The sequence below is a fragment of the Blennius ocellaris genome (assembly GCF_963422515.1).
Source record: "Blennius ocellaris genome assembly, chromosome: 19".
Taxonomy (NCBI): domain Eukaryota; kingdom Metazoa; phylum Chordata; class Actinopteri; order Blenniiformes; family Blenniidae; genus Blennius; species Blennius ocellaris.
In genome coordinates this window covers 22,835,148-22,850,193 of record NC_137668.1, presented here as the reverse complement: position 1 = coordinate 22,850,193, position 15,046 = coordinate 22,835,148, and the positions used below count along the sequence as shown (strand labels likewise).

The following is a 15,046-nucleotide window of genomic DNA, read 5'->3' as shown; positions in this document are numbered from 1 at the left end:
AAAGAAAACTTTTTTTCCCTTTGCATATTTCTTTTGGTCTTTAGAATCACAATTCTTTTGACATATTCTCAATAATTTAACTTTATCCTTTATGTGGTCTTTATGACATCGACATGAAAGATTTTGAGATTCTTCATCACAGTCTCATGTAGTCAGAAATTTCTCAACGTTTGTCGTTTTTATTCAAATTTACATAAAAAAAATAAACTTCATTTTGTTAGCGATTTGACTTTTTACAAATATTCTACAAACAAAAAGATAAAGTTTGACCTTTATTGAAACATTTTGATATCATCAAGGAATTTGAGCTTCATTACTGATATTTACATGCAATTTACATTTACAAACTTAATCCTGGCATTGTTTATGTTTTTTATTAATCCCACCAATTAAGCAACATATTTGCATTTTGAATAAAAGACGAACGTTTTCAAGACTTCAACTTTGATTTATTCCCAATCAATCAATTAATTCTATTCTATTCTATCCTGTATTGATTTCAGCTTGGCAGCATTGAACAGCGTTCAGTTTAAATCATCATTGAAACAAACCGTCAAGTAAAAAAAAAACTGGAATAAGATACATCTTCCTTCCTTAAACCGTCGACGCAGCTGAACTTTTCATGCTCGTGTGAAGAAGCAGGAGCTCAAGTGTGAATGAATTAAGAAATGAATTAAGTTGATTACATTTTTTTTCCCAATTACAAAGAATAAAATCCCATTGTTACTGCAGATCAATCGAGGAGGACGAGCGCCGGCTTAAAGGAACTCATCTCAAATTCTAAATGAAAAAGAAAAAGTGTTAATTTAAAAATTCCCTTTAATCAAGTCTAATGGAAATTAAAAAGGAGAGTGCGGCTCGCCGTCCCCCCTCCCCTCCGAGACCGGCCGTCAAAACCTTCGCCGCGTTCGCCCGCCATCACTTCTTCCCCGGTCCCGAAAAGGCCCAGACAGACACGGCTAATTAGCAATTAGCTCCAGGTCAGAGGTCGGAGTCGGATATTAGAAATTAGTCAAAAGAATTTTTGGCAGCGGTTTCGGGAATGAAGCCTGGAGTTTTTGAGCCAGATGACTCAGACAGTCTGGCAGTGGGGGGCTGTGGGGGGGGGGGCGTTTGCCACTCCAGACGGGCGACCGGGGCTCTTCACGGCAAACGCCGAGTGTTGATGTCGTACTGGGCGTCATGCTGTGTCATATGAATTATAACTCCTCTCAGAACAAAGGATTGTTATTACTGTCAGTCTCCGGGGAATTTTACGCCACTTCTTAATTGGAGCTTGCATATATATGTGACTGAAGATCCTCCCCCGGGGGGGGGGGGGGGCGGAGCGGGGGTGTACCCAAAAAAATTACAAATAATAATTGTAGAAGTGCAAAATGAACTCACCCACGACGGGTCCAGGCTGTACGTGTGCTGATGCTCCTCCAGGTCTTCCTCCTGCTTGGCCTGCTGGAACTCGTCCCTCAGCCTCTGTATCCGGTCGTGGTTGCTGGGAGTCATGTGACTGCTGAGAGAGAGGGAGAGAGGGGGGGGGAGGGGGGGAGGGGGGGGGGTGCAAGGTCAGCTGAATGCATTCACAATGAGATCCTGTGGTAAGCTCCTCGCTGGAGCCAGAGTGTTCTTCCGGGTGTATTTACAAGCGAAGACGCTAAACTTCCGTTGTGTTGTGTTTTGAGCGTCCGTTTCCATGGCAACTGCGCCCGGCGCCACTGAAAACTGCGGAAACAGGGCATCGTTTATTAATTCATCTGAATGGGACGGCTAGTTTCCGTCTGCAGTCCCATGGGGGTAAAACCATACCGCTGTGTAAAACATTTCTCGAAACGCAAAATCGATGCGTTGCCACTTGAAATGTTGCGCAAACAAGAGCCTTAAGGTAAAGTCGGGTTTCGGGTTCGACAATCTCGTAAACAAAATAATTGTAAGATCTCGAAGGTTAAAGTCTGTAACGAAACCGAAGCCTCACTGCCGCCACCGAACGCGCAAACAAGGAACTACTGAAACTTTCCATATTGCACGAAAAAAAACAAAAACCCAAAACGATGCTTTTTATATCACTTGAAATGTCTTGTTAAGTCACTAGCTAGCATCAACACCTCCGAATGTTATTGGCGGATCTCTCCATTTGACAGCCCCCCCCCTCCCCCCCCCCCCCCGCATGTTCCTTTTAGAACCGCACAAGAATGTCGGCCTCTTTGCGACACGCGGCCATTACGCGCTGTGGAAAGCCCTCGTTTGCATCCCCTTCATTACGGAGCTTTGAGGGGGCCTGTCAATAGGAATCAATATCCGTCCCCCCCGCTTAATCAGACTCTCCTTTTATCGGCGGCTGCAGAGGCGGCGCATGACAAGACGCATAATTACCACGAGACAAACCGGCTTGATAGCGGGCCTGCGCTTATGGAGAGTGGCCAAAGGTTAGGAATGTGTTGCCGGTGGAGGAGATGGAAGGTCGGGGTTGGGGGAGAGGGGGGGGTGGCGGGGGGGGGTGGATTGCGCCGAGTGCAAAAGAGAAAGGTTAATCAAGAGCATGTGAAAAGGACAGAAGAGGAGCAAAGTCAGCCAGGACGAAGACCTTCTTCCTGGAAACAACCCCTCCCCCCCCACCTCCCCCCACCCCCCACCCCCACCCACTCGCAGGTGGCTCGCGGTGGAAGTGATTGCCCATTTGGACCCGGAGGATTCGGAGCGCAATTCACGGCGATAATTGCAGATTAGAACGAGCACATCCTCCTGATGGTAATGGGCGCGAGGACACGCTGCCAATCAAGCTTCATTAAAAGCACAATAAATAGCAGCTCGTACGGCGGAGGCGCGCTCCATCTTGTTATTCGTACCGCCCGATCAAAATCAATTGTATTAGTTATACTCCATTTGACTCCTATAGCTTTATGTGCGCGGGAGTGCGGGGAGCATGCATTAGGCGTTTTATGTGGATGTGGGTAATTAAGTGGCGCGCCGGGGTGTGAGCTGGCTTATGCTTTTAGGGCGCCGGGTGATGGCGAAAGTCTTTTTATTACTGTTCATTACAAAATCAATGTTCCTTCTCTATTTGCTTGAGGGTGCTTGAATAGCAAATGTAATTTTAAAATAAATGAAATTACTCAATTGTACTTAATGATAAACAGCTGTGATAATCGATTGAGTCCATCATTTGTAATACCTTGTATTTTATTACTTGATGGCGGTGGGAAGTATCGGAGTACAGATACAATATTACTTGATTCAAGTGGAGCTCTTGGGTACTTGAACTTCACACGAATATTTACTTGCCAACAAATATTGTCAAGGATTACAATTCAATTCCAAAATAGGAAAATATTTCGATTGCAAACTTGCAGGAACATCTTTCAAAGTACTACTTGAATATACTCAAAATGTATGTAGTTTTATTTATTTAAAAACGTTGAACCAAGAGTTTGTTCAAATCTCAATCTCCAGTGTTTTTTGTTTTTTTAGTATATATATATATGTGTATATATATATATATATATATATATATATATATATATATATATATATATATAATATTTAGGTTTATTTATTTGTCATTTATTTACTTATTTATTTTTTCATTATTTTATTTTAATTTAATTTTTTATTAATTAGTATATATAATATAAATATAATACTTAATAAATAATAAAAATAATAAAAAATAAGTAAATAAATAAAATTAAAAATTAAAATGAGAAAAATAGAAACAGGAAATTTAAATTCAACCCAACTTTTCCCAATTAGGAAAATAAAATAAAGCTGACAAGAACAAAAGTTCCTGATTTAAATCAAACATTAAAATAAAAGATTTCTGTGTGCGTGTCACTTTAGGTTTATTTATTTGTCATTTATTTACGTCTTTATTTTTTCATTATTTTATTTAAATTTTATTTTTTATTCATTAGTATATATAATACAAATATAATACTTAATAAATAATAAAAATAATAAAAAATAAGTAAATAAATAACAAAATTTAAAATTAAAATGAGAAAAATAGAAACTGGAAATTTAAATTCAACCCAACTTTTCCCAATTAGGAAAATAAAATAAAGCTGACAAGAACTAAAGTTCCTGATTTAAATCAAACATTAAAATAAAAGATTTCTGTGTGTGTCACTTTAGGTTTATTTATTTGTCATTTATTTACGTCTTTTTTTTTTCATTATTTTATTTAAATTTTATTTTTTATTCATTAGTATATATAATACAAATATAATACTTAATAAATAATAAAAATAATAAAAAATAAGTAAATAAATAACAAAATTTAAAATTAAAATGAGAAAAATAGAAACTGGAAATTTAAATTCAACCCAACTTTTCCCAATTAGGAAAATAAAATAAAGCTGACAAGAACTAAAGTTCCTGATTTAAATCAAACATTAAAATAAAAGATTTCTGTGTGTGTCACTTTAGGTTTATTTATTTGTCATTTATTTACGTCTTTATTTTTTCATTATTTTATTTTTATTTTATTTTTATTAATTAGCATATATAATACTTAATAAATAATAAAAATAATAACAAAATAAGTAAATAGATAACAAATAAATAAACATTAATTATAAAAAAAATTAAATAAATATAATTATAGAATAATAAATATATTAAAAACACGGCCTTAAACGGATCTCGAAAGTTAGCAGCCAGAACCAAACTGAAGCGGCTCACGGCTGCGATCTGCACAGACGAGTGACAACTGACACTTTTCCTGAGTATTTTGCAAACCGTTGACGTGATTCCATCTTCACGATTATCCGACGGTGAACTTTAAAGAAGAGCGACGCTGCAAACCTGAAGACACAAGAGTCCATCTGTTCACTTTGTTTGTTGACGCAAAATCATCTCGACGCCCAGAGGTGTTGTATTCCCCACAGATATCTAGCATGAAAGTGAGGGACCACACACACACTGAATAGATTATCTCCACGTTGACGACAACACATGTTTCGCCGGTACGTATATTGCAGAACAGTCTCGTCTCGAGGTTTGACAAGAATGCGATGAGTATAGGAAAAGAGCGCTGGCGGATCTATGGCGTCCGCAGCATGCAATTAGCTTAATCCCCCCGAGGCCGCTCAAAGAGAAGACCAACGCTAGCTCCCAACAAACAGCCTCGTAAATTTTTTCTCTTTGACCCTCGCGGAGGGTCAGCGCCGCCATCAGCATCTCCAGCAGGACGCCACTGGGCCGCAGGAAGCAGCTGGGGGGGGGGGGGGGGGACCTCGGGCAATAAAACCAAGACGGCTTGAAACCGTAGAAGCTCATTACGTAATACGACTTTCAAGCATCGGGGAGAAAAACCAACAGAGGAAAAAAAAAAAAAAGAAAGCAGCTTCTGGAAGACGTGAAGGGAGAAGATGAGACGAGATCTTGAGGAAATTTATCCAAAAGAAAAAGAAAAACTAAACAAGCAGCAGAGCATTTCAATGTATTTCTCAAATGGAAATTGGGTTTTTGGAGCGGGCCTGGATTTTTAAATATTTTTTTTTAAACGAGGAGGGAATTTGTCACAGCAGTTCAAAGGAGGCGTACGTAATATCTAGATTATCTGCGGGGGCTTTTCTGTGGAGGGGGGGGGGGGGGGGGGGGGGGGGGCATCAAATTCATGGGATTCTTGGAAACTGCTCCACGCTTTGCAAATACGTCGACACGCTGAGGGAAAAAGCGAGGAAGATGGATCCGGTTGCCGCTCGTTGCCGCGACACCTCGGTGCGCAACTAGCCAGCGCGATTGTTGCCCCACGTAAGCCGCCTATAGAGCCGCCCCTGGAATACGCCGGCGTCCGTGGAGGGACGTCGGAAACAAGCTCGGCGGACACAAGGAGAATGTGACACCCCAGCAATAGACGGGCGCCGTGAGAATATGAATGAGAGCCGCCGTGTGTGAGAAAAGGTCACAGGTTGCGTAAGCGCATCACGACCGGGTGAGTTTCAGTTGGAAAAAAAAACGGGGCCCGTGGCGTCATTAAGAACCATGGCGGGAGGATAAAGTAACATACGCCGCGGCGTTTTCGCTCATTCTGTTCCAACCGGCATTAAATGAGAATCGCTGAAAATTCATGCTGCGGCTGAAATGTAGAAATGTCAGCTCCAAAAGAAGGAGACGCACAAAAGGAGGCCGTCGCTTGTTTGTCTCCCCCTCACTTTCCGAGGCGCTGGCGTTCGGGTAAGTCACACCGCCGCCATATTTATAGCCCCCGGCTGAGGGCTTATTGACGGAGACGGACCTGCCGAGTCGGGTCAGACCTGGGGGGGTCGGGGATCCAGGACCGGCTGGGCGGCGCTCCGTCCCCCACTGCAGAGACTCCTGGTGCAGGAGGACGAGGTTCATGTCCACATCTGGTCGTTTGTGGACGGGGTTTTAAAACAAGCTCACACCCCGGTGCATCTGTAACGCTCAGTGTAAAGAATGGAGGACGGCGAGTTAATGTGAAGAAGCCCTGCAACTTTTCTTTATTTTCTCATTTGATTTTGTTTTTTTTAGATGTTCGTTTTCCAGAAAATCCATCAGTCACTTCAGGATTTTTTTTCTTTATAATAAAATCACCTTGATTTCTGTAATCGCTCAAGAATTGAGAAAAAATTCAAATTTCACCCTTAAACTACTGAGTCATGTAAATGATAATAATAATATTGCACATTACAAAAACAGACGCACGCGTTTCTGTTTTCCTCAAAAAGTGTTTAGAGTGACGATAAGTGGGCAACGGACAAAATAAGTCAAAGACAATAGAAAAAAAGTCGATTATTTTTTACTTTTTATTTTCTAATCATGGAAAAGTGGAAATTGATACCCAGAACTTTTGTGTTAAGCATCAACAAGTTATTGTTGATACACGATAAGTTTTTGCAGTAAGAATGGAGGACGGCTCCTCCGTGTCCCCTGGAAGTGACGGAGTTAATGTGAAGAAGCCCTGCAACCTTTCTTTATTTTCTCATTTGATTATGTTTGTTTTCCAGAAAATCGATCATTCAGTCACTTCAGGATTTTTTTTCTTAACAATAAAATCGCCTTGATTTCTGTAATCGCTCAAGAATTGAGAAAAAATTCAAGTTTCACCCTTAAACTACTGAGTCATGTAAATGATAATATGATAATATGCTAATAATAATATTGCACATTACAAAAACAGACGCACGCGTTTCTGTTCTCCTCAAAAAGGGTTTAGAGTGACGATAAGTGGGCAACGGACAAAAAAAGTCAAAGACAATAGAAATGTAGATTATTTTTTACTTTTTATTTTCGAATCATGGAAAAGTGGAAATTGATACCCAGAACTTTTGTGTAAAGCATCAACATGTTATTGGGAGTATCAGACAGATAAGTTCTTGTATTTGCTGCAGTAAAACCGTGGAGTTTTATTGAGTGTACATTATTATAGGAGGGGGGGTCTGATGGGACTGTGAAGAACTGCTTCGCTTTTGTTGAAATTCTGATGCAAAATATCCGGATTATGAGCTCGCTCAGGAAAAAACACACCCGATTTGCCATAAACACATAAAAAAACCACACACTCATGATGCTAAACATCAAATCAAACCGAAAACCTTTGTTTACAAGAATATGCGCCATTTTTTTTTTCCAAATCCACGTGGCCTTGCTTTGTCCATCCACTTCCTGTGTTAAATGAAGAGATCAAACATAATTGTCACGTAGAAGTCTAATAAATTAACTCACTTTTAAAGAGTTAAACAAGGGGTGTGAAATTGGGTCAAAACTGGCAAACAATAATAATTAATGCTTTAACAAATTGTTCGGTTTCGCATAAATATGGATGTTTTCATCGCGTACTCGCTGAACCGCGACATTACAAGTGACACGACAAATTAAACTTCCTCTGCCACAATCCACACGCAAACATTTTTCAATTTAGGAGCCAGTTTTAGTTGTTGATGTACATCTGTAATACGTCGTCAGAACCTTTCTGAAGGAAATTCCTCATCACACTCAGACACTGATTTCGTGAAAGATACGCGGGTTTGTTGACATTTTAGTGCGACGGAAACGGAAAGATCCCGTTTACTCACTGGATCTTGATTCGCACTGGAAAAGTGATTAATAATCATAATTAAATAACATTTAAGGCTTTTCTTATGGTCAAAAGACTCTTTTTGTGAGAAAATCTGGCTTTTTTTTGGGGCCAAAATCAGTCAAATGTTGATATTTTCACCAGTTTCCACAGACGACACCAGTTAGGAAAACAAAAATATAGTTTGATGGCTACAAATTCCAGTTTGTTTGTTAAGAAATCGACTTGATAAGAGAAACTGCAGCTTGGAAATGAATGGAAATGAGCGACGATTCTGTGTGGGGAAGTGAGATCTTTTACGAAAAGTAGATTTTAAAGAGTTTTTTTTTTTTCTGCTAGAGTAACTTTAAAGGTTATTATGGCACTTTTTTAAATTTTGTTTTTACCAGTCCGGTCCAATCAAGATTAAATTGGGCTGAACTAAAGTGTGTTTGAGATCCTTGTGTTATAGTTTCAGTTGGGCTATATGTATGTGTGTGTGTGTGTGTGTGTGTGTGTGTGTGTGTGTGTGTGTGTGTGTGTGTGCGTGTGCTCCAGGGGCAGCTTCTAACCACACTGAGGTTTTCTTTGTTTTCCTGCAAATTTGATTTTGGCGATTTTCCACACCAGTGTCATTTAGAACGCTTATATAAAACACGGCCTCTCTTCGATGCACATGAACTCCTTCCTAATTCTTCTTGTGTTTTTTGTTTCATAACACATAAGAAAACGACACGTGTGACCCCACGTCCCACCTGTGTTTTTTTTTTTTTTTAAACAGACCCGTTGACAGGGGTCATGAGCGCTCCGAAGCAGGGGTTTGGGGGTCCGTGGACGCCTGTGTGTGTGTAATAGTCATCCTTCTGATCCGGGAGGATTTGGCAGATGTCTCACAAACCGCAAGGCTTAAAGGACCCGAGACGCGAACCGCGCCGCCGTTCCTCCCGTTTTGCTTCTGTTGGTGCGTCCGAGCCCCCCCCCCCCCCCCGCTGGGTCTCAACATGCCCCATAAACACCGCCAGCGGCCAATAAAGGGGGGGTAATCCAATCACCGAGAGTGTAACACGGGTCATATGAGCATACCGGAGGTCAGCGGGGCCAATCCCGGCCCCGCTGGAATGAGAGCAGCCCAGCGCCGTAATCCCCGGGATGGAATTTCAAGGGATGAAGTTTGACAGGAGTTTTTTTTTTTTTTGCGACTTTGTAACAATTTTTTAAAAATAAAAATCATCCAAAATAAACGAGGGCTCGGCTGCAGCAGCGTGACTTTAAAAATCAGACATTCTGTGACGCTTTATCTGATCGCTGTTGATTGAAATTCTATCAGATTATCTGGTTTCTCGGCCACGAGTATCTCTGCGCCGCAGACAAGAGGGGGGGTGGGGGGAGGGGGGGGGCTTCTTAAGTTCGGACCCCGTCGGCAATCTTGCGTCAAGTCAAAGGCTCGGTTCATCTTCATTCTATCGCCCCGTGGACTTTCATTTATTTCAAAGACAGAAAGATGAGGCTTTTTTTTTGGGGGGGGGGGGATTGGACAGCCTTTGGGACCTACCATAATGATAGAAGGAGATTAGATCTGTATTACCGCTGGTCATTTTTGAAGGGGAGAGGGACAAAGATAAAACTGCTTTTTTTCCCCCCTCCCTTCTTCCTCTTCACAGGAAATCAGCATATATCGGCCAATCTGCCGTGATTTCGCACCATTTGAAGTATATATATATATATATATATATATATATCTCCACCCTCCCGGATATTTCTTTCAGACTTTACTTCATAAAAATTCCAACTTAGGTTTTTTTTTTCTTGTTCTTTTTCCTTTTCTTCCCATACGTTGTATCTGGAAACGGCTCGGCGCTCCTCGGCGGTTCCAGGGAGGGGTCACGAATTCCCCTCAGCGGCCCTCATCCTCTCCCACCAGCCTGGTAAGTGACAGCTGCAGGCTGGACAAAGGCCTGATAATACCCTGGATTTGTCAGGCTCTGACTTCACCCATGTCCTCCTGTGACTGATGCACCGACTGTGGCGCCTCGCCAGCTAAACCCCCCCCCCCGCCCCAACCCCAACCCACCCCCCTTTTCCCATCCACTTCTGGACGAGGCCTGTTGCTGCAGTCTGTGTGAATGAACACGGGATCCTCAAGGGGTGTTGAGAGGCCATCGTTCGGGGGGGTGTCTGCCCGGACCGTGGCGGTGGCGTAACGGCGTGACCGGGGGGGTATGGAGCTCTGATTAACAAGGGGGGGGTGAAAGTGACGCCCCCCCCCCCCCCCCCTCCTTCCTACAGGTTGTGCAGTATGGTCAACCCCTTGTGTATCCTTCATCTCTCACTTCCCCGAGTGTGAGAAATGGAACAACTCCAATAATAATCCAAGAAGAGGCCGCTGCTAGAAAAACCTGCTGCGTCTTTTGTCCTTTTAAAAATCTATACCAATCAGACGCACAGCGTGGCGACCCGGTTGCCCCAACTTCACCCCAACAAGCTTCTTTTTTTACTTTATTTTTTTAACAACCACAGCTTATCTCCGCGTCACATTTCAGACAGTGCTGACTCTTTTATTCTCTCCAAAACACAGGTGAAAGTGGAGAATTTGACTTGCAGCTGTTTGCATGTGCAGGAGAAGCTGCTGAAGCCTTTCCGCCCCCCCAATGGCCCCGGTGAAATGGCTCGCGGCAACGCCGTGGCAAGGCCAGCTGGATGATCAGAACACAGGAGTAAATATAGTCGAGGTCAAAAAAAAAAAAAAAAAAAAAAAGATGGCAGCTCAGGTGCAGTCCGGAAATATATCAATTATTCAAGTGATCCTGCGAGGCGAGTGGCAGCTGCTCTGACTCGGGTTTGAAGGACACGCGGGGACGTCCAACTGAAGTTGGTGTGAATTAGAAGAGTCAAGTTTAAATTAAAAAAAAAAAAAGTTTGTTTTCCATGTGAATCGAGGGGGGAAAAAAAGCCGAATTTCAAAATGTTTAACATCAATGAAAGTTTATTTCTTTCCTGGATAAGTTGTAAAAGAATACATTGAAGGTTTCTGTTTTCTTTTACCTCCGCGAAGAAAGAGAACGCTCGAGAAACCTTTCGGGGTAAAATACAAGTTTTCAAGATTTGTGCAGGAAAATCCCTCAGACGCCGATCAATTTTCTTGATTTTTTCTTTCGCTTTTAGCGCCCGGGCTTCCTAAAGAGCTGACGAGCTCCCGTGGCATCGTGCATTTCCTGCTTTCAGCCATGCTTCATCCCCGACATGCAGCCACGTTTACCTGCAAGTGAAAACTTCAATGAAGTGATTTCAGGATTATGAAATCACAGAAACACATTTTAACAAAAGAAGTGAACCTCTCGGCCGTGACTGGAGGAAACGACTTCATCATTGTAATGTTTAAGTAAGACCTTTCAGCAAGTGGGATGTGTAGTTTTCCACGGGTCTTCGTTTTGAACAAAAAAAGCCCTCGAGGCCTGCGAGCGAATTTGCCTGCAGATCGACTCGGCTCCGCTTTGTCTAAGTGCAGATCATTGTCCCGCCGGCTCTTCTGCTATTTTGGAGTGGCACTTCACCGAGAGACCGGCACACGGCGACTGGTTCTCAGGTCCCCTTCATGCAAAATGCAGCAAACCATTTCATATTTCAAGGCACCGGCCTATACTTAGACAAAACATTTGAGTGTCGGGGTCCACACAAGAGTCACGTCGTATACAATTCTCTTCTGGCCTCTTGGTGTCAGGCTAGCTGATATCTTGTAAAAGCTGTCTTTAAGGCTCCACGGGCTCATAAAAAAGCTGACTTAACCTGTTTTAGATGGATATTTTAGCCTCTGGCCTTCACACCTTATTTAAGGCTGACACTTCAACTCTTCCTCCTCCGAGAGGAGCGTTGCCTCGTCCGATGCGTCTGTGCAACATAAACAACCGTAACGCCGCGCGGAGAGAGAGGGGGGACACGTGAAAAATCACGCATTCCGCCAGTCACGTGTGCGTTCCCTCGCTCCTCCTGCGGCGCTCGCGAAAAAAATAAATGATTTACTGTATCGCAGTTCAGGCGCGAGATTCGGCCAAGTTTGAAGAGAAAAAAAAAAGAATGTTGCTTTAATCATCGTCGCGCAGCGCAGCTTTGTCTCATTACGACACGGCGCTGCTTTCCCAGATGTGTGAGAGTGTCTCTTGACTGTAAATGTATTATTCAGAGCAAGTCGCTCTCCCTCGCAGCGAGTGGCCACGCTTCTCTGAATATCTGGATTGGGATTATGGTTCCTCCGCTTCAAAGTTTTGTTCTCCATCATCGTGGAGAACAAAATGCAAGCTATGCTCTTTTTTTTCTTTACACAAAGGAAGTAGTTGGTGGAAAGGGCTGCTTGCAATTAAGGCAAATTACATTTACAGAGTCGATAACTCATATCTTTTTTTTTACATTAGAACATGCCAGGCACCGCCTGAAGAATGTATTGGCACAGCAGAAGGGCATTTCCAACATGTTCCAAGTCCACATGGGCTTTTGTAAAGTTGAGAAATATGAGCTCAAAGCGTGGCGCGGGTTCAAAAAGAGGCTCTGTTATTTGGGAGGGAACGTTGAGAACGAACCAACCAATCCCAGAGCAAACTTCCTGCCCTTTATGCACACCGCCGGCCCAGATGAAAGAAAAACCAACGTGATGGAATCGTGGCCATATATCTCTTAGTCTCCGGATCAGTTGTTCCGCGTCGTGCTTCGCCGACGGGCCGTTGTCATGGCGACCAAAGACGACCTGCGATAAAATTCGGACGGCGTTATACGAGATTTGGTCTGATGGCGACGCTGCGGCGAATACTGCTGCAAAATGGATGTTTTTTTTGGCTCCAATGGCAAAGTGCTTCAAAAACAGCCTTTTTTAGGGGGATTTCTCCCCAAATACATAAAATAAATACCACAAGGGCGTTCATGCCATGCTTGTATCTTCCTCATGAATGGATGACGCACGCTTATGACGCTTTATTCTTGTGGACACAAGCCCATTCACGTGCATCAAAAGCTGCAATTTAACTTGTATTTTCATCGTATAATCTGCACTCAGCAAACTTCACGTTGTGGCACAGTTATTAGATTAATGTTGTACAGTGTGTCTAGAACAACAGAGAACAAATCTTAAGGCTGATGTGTACAAATTGATGTTTCGAATTCATGTTGAATAAATTGAAGGTGTGTTTATGTGGGAAAATACAATTATTTTTGAATAATCAAAATTGAAACTCCCTGTGTATTTGTCCGGTCCAGGGTTTAACATGAATGTGGTGTGAGAGCAAGTCAGATAAAGTTGGAATAAACATCCCTCCATCTTGGAAGGATTTAAAAAAAGGAACAAAATAAATGTAACCAGTCTGTTGATGTTTTTTTGTTTCTTTCCCACCAGATGCACCAGTTTCAGTCCAAGCAGAGATCTCAGTCTAATCTACTGACACACTAAATTCAGCAAAACTCCCTTTTATAGTTAAACAGTACAAAACCTTCTCTTTCTTCGCGAGCGAAGATGAAGAGTCGAGCAAATCCGTGGTTTTTGGGGAGGGAATGTGCCAGCGCATCTTCACTCAAAGCTGGATTTTTATATCCAGCAGAGATTTGAGACTTCGCCAAGAATATTTTTCAAAGCTTACATTTCTGCACCGGCACTGACACGCCGGTGAATCATCACACCTCTGATGAGTAAAGGCACTAAAAACACTGACGTGGCCTTTCAACGCAACGACGTCAGCATGTGGAACGGCAGATAAACCCGCTGTGCTGCAGCTGGACCGCGACGCGTCGCCGTCCTGTAATATAGAGGCTAATATTAGATTTCAAATGGACTCGAGCGGCAACGGTGCATTAACCATATATTACACGTGCATTCAGAGATGTATCATTTGCCATCTGGTGCATCATTTTCACAGCTTTCAACTCTCCGCCGCGGCAACTTTTGGCCACATGTACTGGACGTCCATTTTTTTTTTTTAGCCGCTAACAGGCAGAGCAGAAATCCCATCTTTTCTCGGGGCATCGGGGTCCATGCAGGTTCATTCTGAGAGTCTTACACCGGTAAAGAGACTCATTCACTTTCGGCGCGACGCCACACTGTGCCGAACGCAGACAATCGCCGCCTTTCCAAATGTCAGAGCCTGGCGCTCAGCGGGCGAGCCACGAGCCCGCGGTAAATAATTCACACCGGTCCGTCGTTGCTTTCCGTCGCCGTCCCATGCACAGGCCTCCTCCACCGCGGGCGCCCCCACCCCCCCCCCCCGTGCCGCCGCCGCTACTTCCTCTATACATAATTAACGAGAGAGGCGCCGTGGGAAGCCCGTCAGTCAGCGCCCAGCCAGAGCCGGAGCCACTTTAAACAATAACAATATTGATAGTGGGTGTAATAAAGCAGAATTAAAAAGATGGATTCCAAAGATTTTTTATTTTTTTTTGGTCCTGGCGCAGCTGGTCCCAGTCTTAAGTGGTGAGGAGAGGGATGTAAAGTGAGGGAAGGGGGGGGGCTGCTTGGTGGTGCTTTGAAGAAATGGATGGAGGTACAGAGAAGGAATAAAAGGAAGGGATGATATAGAAGAGAGAAGCTTGCACTTCTCCCCCCCCCCCCCTCCTGCTCCGCTGACGCCGTCGTCTCCATTACGGGATTAACTCTTAAAGAGTCATGTCCCGAAATCCAGAGAGAGGGGGGGGGGTCAGAGGTCATGACCTTTGGTGACGGCCCCGCAGACGGACAAGGGAATGAAAATAAAAACCACGGAGTTGGCAGCGTCGTCTCAAAGAGGGGCTATCAATATTGTGTAATAATCAATGTGAAGGTCAGGAGGTTGGCAGATTGTGACAGATGGACGGACGGGGCAAATAATACAAAAGGCCATTCAGAAGTAAAAAAAAAAAAAAAAAAAAATACTCAGTGTTCTGATCAAAACACTCAATGAGGATTTGTTGCCTCGCACACATCATCATAACAAAAAAACAATTTGAAGCTCCAATAAGTGATTTGCAAGATGAAGTGCTGGGGCTCATCATCGGGGCCTGACGACCAAGTGGAAGGTGCTTTTG

At 43.1% G+C, this 15,046-nt stretch overlaps 1 protein-coding gene across 1 annotated transcript in view; it reads right to left on the bottom strand.

The window, feature by feature from the left end:
* The window catches only part of LOC308144074 (partitioning defective 3 homolog), a gene marked incomplete at its 5' end in the record, with an annotated part of 381,275 nt that overhangs the window by 19,416 nt on the left and 346,813 nt on the right, over nucleotides 1–15,046 (bottom strand). Inside the window, one exon of the mRNA XM_080515105.1 lies at nucleotides 1,387–1,507. Coding sequence (XP_080371231.1) covers nucleotides 1,387–1,507 — 121 coding nt within the window. The remainder of the gene's footprint in view (nucleotides 1–1,386; nucleotides 1,508–15,046) is intronic.